The sequence below is a fragment of the Wasmannia auropunctata genome, unplaced genomic scaffold (genome assembly GCF_000956235.1).
Source record: "Wasmannia auropunctata unplaced genomic scaffold, wasmannia.A_1.0 LD336074.1, whole genome shotgun sequence".
Lineage (NCBI taxonomy): Eukaryota > Metazoa > Arthropoda > Insecta > Hymenoptera > Formicidae > Wasmannia > Wasmannia auropunctata.
This window is the reverse complement of record NW_012026816.1, coordinates 2001911-2015729: the sequence shown is the minus strand read 5'-3', so window position 1 is coordinate 2015729 and position 13819 is coordinate 2001911. Positions and strand designations below refer to the sequence as shown.

Sequence of the window (13819 nt, the reverse complement as noted above, 5' to 3'; positions counted from 1 at the left end):
TTCTTCATTACCATACGAGATGAAAGCAGCTAAAAACTATGCCATGCATATTTTAACATTTACCACCGCCCATGAACCTCGGGTTCAATGCGCAGTTTTTTTCTTATCCGTTTGTACGCAAATAGGCAAAGTACGCATATAATTAAAACGAACCTAGCGATAAAATACCGGTTAGTCTAGACGTTAGTTAATATCAATCGATGAATATTAATTGACGTATCTTCGTTTTCTCTTGTTCGCAGATATTCTTCAGATCGGGCACCCTGGAACGATTGGAAGCTCAGAGAGACGAGAAGCTCACAGGCCACATCATTCTGCTGCAGGCGAGATGCAGAGGCTATTTAGCGCGGCGCAAACTCAACACTTTGAAAGTAGGTCGCTCATTCCAAATTGAAACACGCCGCATTGACCGTGTTGAAATTTAGTGAAGGAAAGTTTTTAGTCGCGCGCGTATGAAATTGCAAACAAACACTTTCCCCTCGTCTTACACGATTAATGCAGAAATCGCGGTACTCGTTTAAAAATTGCAATCTCATTCCTATTAATGGCTCTAAACTTACAAAGGCATTTGCGGCGCGTTTAAGGAGATCTCCGAGGTTTATCTCGCTAATGAAAGATAGAGCGCGCGGTGGATGTCGTTCACGCCGTTCGCGCTTTCCTTCGTAATCATTTACGACAGCCTGTATAACGACAATCCGGATCGAATTGTAAATTAAATTATCTTACAGCTGCAAGATCTTGCAGTGCGATGCATCCAAAGGAACGTGAGGAAGCTAATGTCCGTGCGAGAATGGCCTTGGTGGAGACTGTACGTGAAAGTTGCGCCCTTGTTGAACGTCCATCGCACCGAAGATCAGCTAAAGGCGCGAACGGTGAGTGTGAGAGAGAAAGAGAATATTTTTCACATAATACATATACGTTCTCCATATAATCGATCTTAAATACATTCATTCTCTCTGTTTCAATAGGAAGAGCTCGAGCTTCTCAGGGCAAAAGTGGAACGCTTGGAACAGGAGCGCAATCATCTGAAGCATGACAATGACAAGCTCGAGGCGAAGGTAAGTTAACGGCGGCGAGATGATTCAACGCGAATATTCATTTTTAATTGTGCAATGTCTTTTTTCTCGCGAAAAAGGCTAGAATACCTTTTTAAGTGGCTTTAAACGTCCGTTACTTGAACCGGGGGGCCCGTGCTGCAAATTGCGCCTCTCTGTTCTGCCATCTACCACAACGATTTCGCGTGTGACCGCATGATGAACCTAATAGAGGCAGTCTCGAAGGATGCATTAAGCTCAAACTGCCCGATTAGGCATTCGCGGCACGCACGCCGCGCAATTGGGTTAAGCATGCCAGACGGCTCGTGTCGAGCGTGCGCAACTATTATCGTGACTAGACTTGTGCGTTACATTACCATTCTCATCCGCGGCTAATGCATAAAAACGCTGGCAATCAACACATGTTCATAAGAAGAACAGTTACTCGAGAAAATATCGTTTTATGCCTTCTCGTCGTATTAGTAACTTAATAAATGATTTTATTTGTTGTTAAACGATGAGATATTTTTTTTTCTATCTTTTGCATTAGTACATTTGGAATCTCCTCAAACTATTTTACGGCGCGGCAATTTTTCTTTCCGTCTCTCTTCATCCGTTTTATTTTTATGAATGCAGAGAGATACAAATTCCTAGATTTTCTGTCGAAATGCTAGATCTACTTCGATCTCCTACTTCTCGATATTTTTCTCACAAAATCTACGAAGAACCTGGCGAATAGCCAGAATCACCGTCTTACACGTTTCTCTCCGTCTTCATCTGCCTCACGGGTCCTCTCTTTCTCACCGTCTTCCCCTTAGAATAACTCGGAGGTAACTGCCTCCTCCACCAGACGCCTCCGGCGGTTCCGACCCAGGAAGAGGCAGTTGCATCGCGACTCCTTGCCGACGCGGGCGTCCTCGCCTCGCGTTTCGGCGTTACGCAATTCGTCATAGTAATGTAACGGAGTCTCCGGCCGTTAGAGCCAGCACGAATAAAGCTGCGAAAGGAAGCCGATTGAAATGCCAACCGCGACGACATCAACTTCGCAAGTTTAAATCATCCATCTCTCGCTCCCATGGATTGGATTAATCGTACGCCGAGCTGATATTCTTGACCCGTTTTTAACATCCCTGCGTCAACGTACTTCTCAAGATGCCCTCCGTGCCGACGAGGTACCCGGGTATTCCTTCTTCCTCTCACAATACTCGAAATCTGAATCGTGCATTGGCATCCACCAGTTCTAACGAAACGCCCGAAGGGAACAGCTCGATGAGCAATGGCTTGCCGAGCTTATCCAGCTCCACGAAAAGCCTGGCGAAAAGACCGCCCCTGCCGCCAAATTGCAACCATCAGAAGAGACCGTCTAGTAGAGGACACATTGTCAGTAGTACGAATCGCCCGATACGGAGTCCTTCGCCGTGCAGCGTCTCATCCAGCGTTTCCTATCGCGCGAAATCCGTATCCGCCGGAACGAGATCGCCGTCCGTTCTCTCCTCGCGAAGCCGATTGTCTCAGCTGGAATCGCCGACCTTCTCGACCCCGCCGCGGAGAACGTATCCTCGCGAGAGCACGCGTTCGCCGTCGATAGAGGATGTTCTGGTCAAGGAACAGGCGCCGGTCGTTTTCGATGCGAGTCTCAACTTCGTTCTGGGCTGCGAACGGCAGAGGGTGAAGCAATCCTTCAAGCCCACCGCGTCCCACTTAGATTCGTCCACCGCCTCGTCGTATTTGACATCGAAGATCTCGCAGTTTTTGAAACGTACCGATCACATCATGGACGAGTGGCGAAGCCTTGGTCACCGGGACGAGATAGACGACGAGGCGATAAGCTTACCATACGCGCGGAATAGATCACGCGGCGTGATCGGAAGGAGTCAGAGCGCCACGAATATCATGATACGCGGCTATCAGTATTATAGCAGATCGAACAGCGTAGCGAAGAGTCCTTCGAGGCGCTCCTTGTCCCGCGCTTCGGAGGACCGCACCTCGGATGGGATGCAGGAGGTAATGTAACGAATAGAGTTGCGAGAAACGAGATGGCTTTATATTTTATCTTATTTCAACTTTAGAAATATCTATACAACTAAAATTACTAAAAGATGCAGAATGTTGAAAGTAGAAGTACGAGGCGGGAATAATGTTGACCCATATGATTCACATACATAACGTGTCGTATTCGATTTTCTTATGCAATATGTGTTTTTCTGTTCCAGCTGAGCGAGATGACCGCGGACTTCGCGGAGGAGCATTCTACGTCGACGCTGGCGGCGGAGAGGATCGACGCCGAGACTTCGGAGCGGCTGCGGCTCGAGCGTGAGTTGCAGGATGTCACTGAGACTAACAAGAATCTTCAGCAGACGACCGAACGGTTGGAGATGGAACTGCTCTACGCAAGGGCTGCCGATTTGAACGGGATCGCTTCCGATGGCGAGGAAGGCGAGGACGGCGGTGTTTACCGGCAACGGTATGAGCACGCTATCCGGGAACTCGAATTCACAAAGAGGAAAATGGCGCAGCAGCACGAGGACGATCTGGAGCAACTGGTCGGACTAAAGAAACAGCTAGAGAAGAAGGTACGTCACGTTGTTGCTATTATCACGACGAGTATCGTCTTCATCATATCGTCTTCTTGTTTCGTCGAACAGTTGGCCGATGCTTACGAAGAAGTGGAGGAGCAACGACAAGTCGTCGGACAGTGGAAGCGACGAGTGCAGAAACTGAACGGCGAGATGCACGATATCAGATTGCTGTTGGAGGAACAGACTGCTAGGAACAACCTCCTCGAGAAGAAGCAGCGCAAGTGAGTCTCGTAGTAATAAGTCAACGAAATTACGAGACTGCGAGCGAATTGGGCGCTCTGTCACGTTTTGAGATATACTCGCGCATTTAATCCCACGGCTAATGGTCGGCGAGAGTCGGTATCGAATGGTAGCTCGCTCTATTCTCATTTCACTTGCGGCAACAAGTGTCTCTGGCACTTCGCCAGGCCGGTGACGCCACCCAATATACGTTGCCAGCGTTCGGCGACGCGTCCGGTGTGTCTGTAAATCACGATTGACCGTTTGCGAAGATAGCTTCCTGTTAATCTAAATGCAGCACGCGCTCGCTGGCGATGGCGGTTAAAGCCGAACTCGTTACAACAACGAGATTGGATTTGTTCCCGAAATCTCTCCCCTGTCAGATCGTTTCCAATAATTGATTTACGTTACATTCAAACATAAATTAATTTGTTAATTCCAGTGGAACAGTGTATATTATAATTAGGAAAAAACATTTTCCTTGCAGAAATATTATTAAAAAGTATCTTTAAATATACATACGATGTATTTATCTATTTTTAAAGATACACGAAATTATATATTAAATTAGTTGTGTGCAAAGTTTAACAATATAAAAATTGTTACATTATAAAATCGTAAACTAAATTTAAAAAAAAAACATTTTTACTTATGCATTTAGGTTCGATTCGGAAACTCAGAATCTGATGAACGACCTTAGACAAGAGAAAGCACAACGTGAAAGATTAGCGAGGGAAAAGGAGATTGCGATCGCGGAAAAATTCACAGTGGAACAGAATCTGAGCGTGAGTACATTTTTTCCTCTCGGTTTCTCAGCTTAAGAAAGTTGAGATGCAATATTGTATCTGAGTAATATTATTCTAACAGGACGCGAGATTAGAAATTGAGCTGAAGGAGGAAAGACTTCGCACATTAACTCAAGAATTAGAGGAGCTCACTTTCGGCGGTAAAACGGAGGAGGAAGTTGTGCAACTTAAGAAAGCAAAGCACGAGTTGGAGAAACGCGCGAAGGATCAGGAGGAAGAGTTGGATGATCTGGCCGGCCAAGTGCAGCTGCTCGAACAGGCGAAACTCAGGCTGGAGATGAGCATCGAGCAGCAGCGCAAAGAGATGCGTAAGGAAATGCAGCAACGCGACGAGGAGCTGGAGGACGTGCGCGGGAACGCGCACAAGAAGGTCAAAGCTCTCGAGTTGCAGTTGGAGAACGAACATGAGGAAAGGACGATTCTTTTAAGGGAGAAGCACGAGTTGGAGCGCCGTTTAGTGGCTCTGGAGGAACAAGACCGAGCCGATCGCGTGGCGGAAGCTGAGACCATGCAAAGGTGATTATCAAAATTCTACTTTTTTTTTCTTTTCCATTCTGCTTCGCAAGTTACTCTAAGAAAAATTCTCATCCTCCTATCTGTGTAATAAGAATGAAAAATAATTAAATAATTCATTATGTGCGTATAATTAAACAGACTGAAGAGAGACTTGAAGAGAACAAAGGCGTTACTCAGAGATGCGCAAACAATGCTCGAAAGATCGAAAGGCGATTCGACGGGTAAAGCCGCGCTACGCCAGTTGAAAAATCAGTTGGAAGACGCGGAGTGCGCTCGGGCAGTAGCGATCAAAGCGAAACAGGCGTTGGAACAGGAGCTGAACGAAACACAAGCAAGTCTGGAAGAGGCTATGCGACATCGTTCCGAGGCGGAGGAGCGAGCCAATGCGGCCAATCGGGAACGTTCAGAACTGCTGTCTCAATTAGAGGAAAATGAGGAGGAGCTTGCTGAGGTATGTTATGATCAATTTTCACTGATTGCGATTTCTGATTAAAGTGCGCAACGGTTTTTGCAAAGTTGCAAACTTGATAGTGGCCGTTATTTTTTTAAATAAAAATTACACAGAGAATAAAGTAATTTCAAGTGGATTTTATTCCCTAATTGAAGGTCTTAAAGAAGTATCGAGCTGCAGTGCAACAAGTCTCCGCCGAGCAAGGCCAATTGCAAGAGGCGCAAGTGCAAATCGCCGCGCTCGAAGCGGAAAAGTCGTCGCTGAAGGACCAACTGGCGGAACTAACTCAGCGATTAGAATCGGTGGAACAACTCGGCGATCCAACAGCAAACAGTCTTGCCACGAGACGTTTGGAGTTCCGTGCCAAGGAGCTCGAAAGCAAGCTCGAATTGGAACAAACTACGAGAGCGCGTTTAGAGGTACATATATTATAATTATAAAATATATTTTATTTTATTAAAACTCTACATTAAACTTATATCAATCCAAACTTCAATTAAATATTAAATTAAAAAATATCATCCCCTTTAAATTAATTTTTTTTTCAAAATCTGTGAACGTTAAATGAAGTGAAGTGATTGAACGATAGTCAATAGTTTGCCTCCTCTCTATTTGTTTACACAGACGCAAATAGCACGGTTGAAGGAAAGCGTCGACAAGTTACAAACTGAATCAGCCTTACTCAGAACGAAGGAGCAGACCGCTCAGGACGCGGCGAGACGATTGCAACGATCCTTGCGCGATGCGCGCGACGAGGCTAGCTCGGCGATATCGCGGGAGCAGGAGGCCGTACGTGCTCGTCGTGACATAGAGAAATCCTTGGAAGCCGCGGAGGCTGAGACCAAGGTGGCTAGAGACGATCTCAGACTGGCGCTTCAAAGGATCGACGATTTACAGAGTGCTATTCAAGGGGAACTTGACTTGGATTGCAGTGAGGAAGCCACTAGCGAAAACAGTGACAGGTAATGTATGCAATATACGTAAAAATATAAGATAATAATAATTTGAAATTTATTTTCAAAACGTTGAGACGTCCCATCTGTGAAAGAATCATTTTGTTGAAAGAACCGTTCGATTTGGTTATAATAGAAGGAAATTTTTCTTTTTTTTAGTGATTGATCCGAGCCATCATCGGACCTCGAGTCCGATCAAAACGACGAGGGCACGACTGAATCGGGATCAATAAATCAGATCGTAGACGGACTCCCGCGCATTCGAGACATCGAATAGAACGTGAACCCTATTAGCCGCCCGTATTTAACGTATGACCGAACATGAAAGTGATAGACTAGATAGACTAGAATCACAGTCCGGTGAGACGAAAGACTGGCGAAAATAACGAAGGGCGGTAACGGCACGCGGTCACGATAGATTTCAATTTTGTGCTACTTGAATAACGCGCTGCTGAAAGAGTTGGCGTTCTTTCTTCACCGTCGTAGGGAATAAAGTCATTTCGAGGGCGAATTAAGCTAGCGTAGGCGCTGGTGGTTCGACGAAATCAAACTTACAAAGTAATTGGTCACTAAGCTAAGTTAATTGCGTGGCCACTCTCTCTTTCTACGAGCGATAAACTTTTTTAGGTGCTAACTATGTATAATTCCCTGAAAATCTCGATGTCGTGGCTAATATTTGCACGCCGCGTTTGGTCGTGCGTCCGCGGTGCTATTATCATATCCGTTTTTGTTTTTATTTTTTTTTTTTTTGTAACGTCGATGACAAAGACATCGACCCTTTCCAGTCTTCCACAGAAATTCGAGCCATTTCTTCGCAAGCCGCGAATGTAAATGTCGACGAGAATTGCGCGTATTGCGCTATCGAACAAAAAAATCGAAATGTAGCATTTTCGATGCGAGTAGGCGCGCCGAAAGTTTCACGTCTTTTCAAATAGAAAAGTATAAACGGGAATTTCGCAACGAGTCATGCGAAATGATCAATTGAAACTTTACTCTCGGTTCTAATACCGACGCCACTAGATTTGAATCTTAGGTATTCGTACTTTTGTTCGACAGCACATACATGCCGCGCGTATATTTTCTCGCGGAATTAGCTCGAGAACAATCTTCTTACATAGGAAAGGATACATTGCGCTTTTTATCCTTGCGATCCACTGCCTTCAGGCGCGATTACGTTTCATATTTGTATAAAAAAAAAGGGAATGATAGAAAAGGAAAGTACGATATAGGAGGAAAACGCGTGCCACGACTCGAATTGGGGCTTTGGTTTCGCGTGTAAGGATCCTCGTGTAACTTATTGCTTTGTAAAATGCAGATCTCCTATTTAATTACTCGAGAGTGTTTCTTACACCGCATCCTCTACCCTCTCCAAACCTCCCTCGTCCTGAAGTTTAATCGGCGGAGCGACGGACGTGGAAAGTTCACGGGAAAAAGTCAAAGAGGAAGAAACAGAGATGAGAGATGAGATAGCCGGCACGAGTTGGTTATCAAATTAACCATCACACACATAAACTCGAGCCACGCGCGTACACGCGATCACTGCCCTCCCGTCCTCTTCGACTTTCTTCTTTGAACCGTCAGACATTGATTTCCCGCGGGATAGCCTTGCTCGCCAAAGTTCCAAAGTAAAGTTAAGCTCTTTTCCTTCTGTTCACCGCACTCCGTTCCCTCTCAACTCTCACCCCATCGCGCGCTCTGTTTCTTCATCACTTCCGTAGCCAGACTCTCTCTCAGTTAGATGAATAAAGTGAAGGATGGCAATTAAATTGCGACTAAGTTGCTGTCGCCTTCGTGACAACAGCGAGGACAAGCGAGGATGGATGTGCATTTGGATTGTGAAATCATTCTCTCCGCGAGGTAAGTCCCTCCCAAATCTATTATGAGCCGCGAAAATAATTAGAATATACGATGGCGCCGCGTCGCGAATAAATTTCACGCAAACAAAATTCGCAGAAAGACACGCGAATTATTTAAAATATTATGATACTTTTATTACAAGGAAAGAACCATTTTGTTGAAAGGTCTAAAAATTTTGCTATAAACAGATTTGAAAATAATTTTTTGTTGAATCATCAAAATAATTTGTTGGAATGTTAAAATTGATAAGTATTGCTATAAAACGTTTTGATATTCTAGCAATCATTTTGACTTTCACACAAAATTATTTTGATTATTGAACAAAAATTATTTTCAGATCTGGATTTAGCAAAATTGTTCTTTCCGTAGATATAATTCTTCGATACATATACACGCGCACGGGATATATACAGATTGTCTATTCAATTGGTGCAGTTCGAGCGACAATCAACAGTGTAATTTTATCTACCATCGTAACTTGATCATTTCATGCGGTGTCGATTGACGTCGCGCGTAAAACTTTTATCTTTTATTTCACTGACATGCGCTGCCAGTAAAGTCAGATTAATAACGTACAACAGCTCTGACGAGCGACCCAATAATTATTCACACGTATATGTGTTTTTTATACAATTTTCTTTCAACGGTTGAAAGAAAAATTTTGTTTTTTTTCAAAAACCATTCGGATTATTTTGATGAAATTTGAAACATACACAAAGCTTTATCAAAATAACCCGAGTAATTTTCGAAATGTTTGGAAAAAAGCGAAATTTTTCCTTTAACTTTGACACTCTATATCTTTGAAGTTAAGCCGTTTCGGACACATAAAGTTTTCATCTTTTAAAAAGGAATCATTCTTTAAAATTTTGTACCTTACTTAGCGTCCACCTTGTATAGAATGAGTAAAAATTCAGCCCCGACATAGCCCTTCATTAGACATTACGTTGCGCACGTCTTCCATTCGCGAGTCGCTATATGCCCCAATTAATTACCACGCCATACGTGGAGGTAGAGGGGAGGCATAAGCATGTGCGTCGAGAACCACGTAATTGTCGCTATTAGCGAGTCAGGGAAAAACGTAAAAACAAAGTTAGTAGAGTTTGTCACGAGGAAAATGGGGAAAAAGAGGAAAATGACCACAATACGCAGTTTTCGTTTTTATTATATCATATTGTCGAGTGTGATGGAATATTTCCAAATTTTTTGCAGGAATTTCATGAATCTCTTACGTAAGTAAGTTTTAATTTTGAAATGTCATTTTTATACGAAATCGCTAAAGCAAGCATTAAACATATCATAAGGTGACCTTTCATAAAAACTTATCACTCATTCGAAAAAAATTACTGATAAGCAAAATCGCGTGTTTTTAGTTTTCTTGCGTCATCCATATAAAGATCGTTTAAAAAATGATGCAAGGAATAATTTTCAAGAGCGCAGCATAAATCCGGAACGACAAATTGAAGTGGGCTGAACAGATCGATTAAGCTGGCCTTAACTAACTGGCTAATTTATTGTTACCCATTTTACAATTGATTTGTACCTATTCATGCGCTATAATTCGTATCATAGCCATTGATCGCTACTTAATCCGCTATACAGAAAGCACGAGCTGCACGAGTTCGTGTGAGTTTAATCGTAACATTTAACAGTCTAGTCTATCTAGCGATAGTCTCTGTCAATTCTAGTAATAAATCAGTCGTATGTACAAGTTATCACTGCGTTATTATCGCTGAAAGGCTTACTACGAAGTTGTAACCAGTTCGCTCGATGATGACTGGCTTACCAAATCAAAATTTCACACATCTCCACTAACATAAAAACCGTCTTCGTAGCGATTAACGCCTTTAATTAACTTTTCATTTTATTGAAATCTCAATATTTCTCTTACGATTAATACACAGTATTATCAGTTGCATGATTCGTATATGCAAAAACGAATTCTCGTATTACAAAAAGAACAATAAACAACAAATAAAACATAATAAACAATACAGGCAATATTCTGTTACAGAAATAATACAAGCAATATTCTATTTCATTTGGAGAGTTGCGTGTACAACTGAGAAAATATTTGCGCTTTCATTTGTGCTCTGTCTTTGTAAATAAACCGAACTTTATATGGCGCCATTAAAAAGGAACCAACGTGACGCATTTTTTTTTTAAAGAAATCGCAAATATTCTCAATGAGAACTTCACGCGTCAACGGCTTCTCATAAAGCTTCATCAGCAATTCGTTTTAATTCGACATTAAATAATGAGCTAAATATAAAGCACATTAAATAAAAATAAGCTGCTAAAAGTAAGAGTAACTGATAACGAAATAGCTATACGAACATATGCAAATTCATATAATTTAAGAGTAGTAAATGGAACAGTAAAAATATGGAATGTTAATATATATATAAGAGGTCTTCTACGTAGTCAGGAAAGGCTGGCACTTATTAACTCTCGCCGAGTAATTCGCGAAAATTTACAAGAACATACATCATGGAGAATGTATGTTGAGTACACTACGCGAGAATAAACTCTCTCTCTTTTTCTCATCTGACATTTTACACCCTCGAAACTCGGTAAAAATTTATAACAAACTAGCGCCGTTATGCAGTTTACGAAAACAGCAGATAATGCCACTAAAATATTCATTATTCTAAGTGAAATATGTTTTTAAATGAAGAATTTATAATTTTACGACACGCGGCGGAGTATCCATACATAATTTAATCGTATATACTTTCAGTGAGCGCAACAATTATGATTCGCGTGACACGGTGTCGATACGAATCGGGGAGATTACCGCGGGCCGTGTCTTATGTACGGCAAGCGTGTTACATACGCGTTACATAGCGCCTCATGAATTTTTCATTCGCGAACACGTAGCCGTCCGCAGGCCCGTGAAACGTCGAAAGTCATTGCTCTTGTCGGGAGATCAATAAGAGGGTGAAAAATCGCGCGTCTCGAAAAGATTAATGTCTTACATAATCCCGCATCGGCGCTGATTTATTCCGCATAATACGACGTGTAGCGCACTCGTTACGGCGGCACTATAGCAGCGGCCGCAAAAATCGAACGTGACTCACCTGAAACCCGACTGAGAGGCGGCAAGATTCATACCAATGCGAATTTAATCAAATCGGCTTCTGTACATTTTGCGAAGGGTACCGTAAATCCTTTCCCACAAAAATCTTCCCCGATGCTTATTTTTTTCCGATCCCGACGAAATCCTATCGCAAAAAATCTGTCAACTGTCACGCAAAAAAAAAGCCTAATGAACGTATCCCTTTCTTCACTCCTAATATCCTCTATCCCTTTTGATGTGAAAAAAAAGCGCTTTAATGGATGTCTGACTGCTTCGGATGGATAAATGGATTTATCAGTGGGACTGAGATCGAAAAAAAATGGATTAAAGGAACGCAGGGGATTGAAACGTCGATATTTCATCGAATTCGTTATACAAGCTTTGGGTGTCATCGTGTATCTCGACATAGTGCTTTATACACTCGATACGCAGGACAATATATATATGTATGGAAGAATATACAAAGCGCGATAGCATGCAAGCTACGCAGATGAAATAAATAAAAATAATATTTCAATAAGCTACGCAGACATTTAGAGCATTTCGAACGAATAGTCTGTTCGCAAAGTCTCGATTAATCTTCTTTTTTTATCGTATAAATCGTTATAATCGAATTACAACTGTTCAGTCACTATGAAGAATCGGTTTTCACCGATTTTGCTACACATTTTTTTTTTAATGAATCATAGGGATATAAAAGAATTTCTAGATTTTAATTTTGTTACCTATCGAAAATGTTACCACGTTACACCTTGTTAAACGCCCACCGCGGAATAACGAAGCCGGATGTAATGTTAACGAGCGGACAGGCAAATAGGCGCGCGTTTTTTGGCTCGAAGCGCCAGAGAAAAGTCAAAAGAGGCAGATAGATATTTTCGCCAGGCTCGTTTCGCCGAGCAAATGGCGTGCTCGCTACTTTAAATTTTAATCGCCCCGAGCGCGGCGGGCACATTCATGTCTATAAAGGCGACATAATGAGCGCGCGCGGACTTCCGAGCTCTGGGCGACGCCGATTAACTGAGGATTACTTTAATTAACTTTACGCTCGCGACGTAACGACGCGGAGCGCGCGGCTTGGAGCCAGAGCCGAGAGCTGCGCACAACGCCCGAGAGCGGAGCTCGTGCGATTCTTCACCGAGACGTGAATCGCACCGCGTTATACATTCGAAAACCTTCGCTTTGCGCAACCGACGCGCGACGGTAGTAACCAGCTGTTGAACAGAAATGGTTAAGATAATGACGATTTACGTGATTACAAAGAACACAGAATACTAAAGCAATTTGTCGCGAAATGCATTAAGTCGGTAAGAGACTTGCCATTACTTTATTCGAGAGAGTGGAATAAATTTATTTAGTATGAATTTCTCTCTCTCTCTCTCTCTCCCTCTCTCTCTCTCTCTCTTTCTCTCCCTGTCAAGAGACTCATAAGCGATTATGATGTTACGCGGAATTACTCGTCACTTGAAGATATTAAAAAAAATTAATCGAGGGATCGCTAGAAGATAGCAATAAAAACACATAAATATTTTTATGTTATAATTTAGAGCCAGTTCAGTTCCAGTCTGGATTTATTTTTAGTGGATCATCAAGATCCAAAAAACCTAAGTAGAAAATCCAATTTATTATCGAAATATCATATCTTGGCAAATAGAAACAAAATTAAAAACACGGTTCGTAGTTGTTTATAAATCGGTTGAGAAATTCTTGCGAAATTGCCATTATCAAGATATTCTTATCTCATTAATGACAGTGTCGAAATCATTCTAAATCGACGAAAAGTTCTGTTTTGGAACAGCCAGTTTGAACAGCAAGATGAAAAGCGATTTTCAGTAATTAGAAAGATAACATTCATAAATTAATTATGCATTCACGATGACGGTTTTATGCGAGTAATATAAAATGACATTTGTTTCATTGTCGCAATATAACGAGCATGAAAAGCAGCATGATAATAATCTCGCTGACAATATCGCACATGAAATAGCTAATAATAAAATATATTGAATAACTACATTTCAGAGATTGCTAGAAATAAATATTAAATACTTAATATAGATATACAATATTTGTAACAGCCTATTTAATGACTTCAATTTATATAGCTTCACGTAAATTTCAATTTGAATTGACGCGATATTCTGTTAAAACATTCGGACAATTCAATATATTTTGTTTACAAATATAAATTTCTATTACATTGGAATTACTCTTGTATATGTCAATTAAAACCAAAGCTCGTGTAGAAATTAATCATATGGAACAAGCGCGACGTGACGTTTATCGCTCGTTAATAATACATCAGGCTTGATCCGTCAGTATTCTTATGAT

The 13819-nt window shown here is 41.9% G+C and overlaps 1 protein-coding gene across 6 annotated transcripts in view; it reads left to right on the top strand.

The window, feature by feature from the left end:
• LOC105449629 (unconventional myosin-XVIIIa) overlaps window positions 1–7889 on the top strand; it is a 44411-nt gene extending 36522 nt beyond the window's left edge. For 5 of the 6 annotated variants that reach the window (XM_011688926.1, XM_011688927.1, XM_011688931.1 and 2 more), the window contains 11 exons: window positions 243–371; window positions 729–872; window positions 969–1058; window positions 3248–3607; window positions 3680–3834; window positions 4494–4617; window positions 4700–5154; window positions 5293–5605; window positions 5761–6024; window positions 6230–6567; window positions 6718–7889. In XM_011688926.1, coding sequence (XP_011687228.1) covers window positions 243–371; window positions 729–872; window positions 969–1058; window positions 3248–3607; window positions 3680–3834; window positions 4494–4617; window positions 4700–5154; window positions 5293–5605; window positions 5761–6024; window positions 6230–6567; window positions 6718–6724 — 2379 coding nt within the window. In that variant the 3' untranslated portion in view covers window positions 6725–7889. Of the gene's footprint in view, window positions 1–242; window positions 372–728; window positions 873–968; window positions 1059–1953; window positions 3039–3247; window positions 3608–3679; window positions 3835–4493; window positions 4618–4699; window positions 5155–5292; window positions 5606–5760; window positions 6025–6229; window positions 6568–6717 lie in introns of those variants that run through there. The other variant, XM_011688930.1, reaches the window with a different exon arrangement.
• The last annotated feature ends 5930 nt before the right edge of the window (window positions 7890–13819 follow it).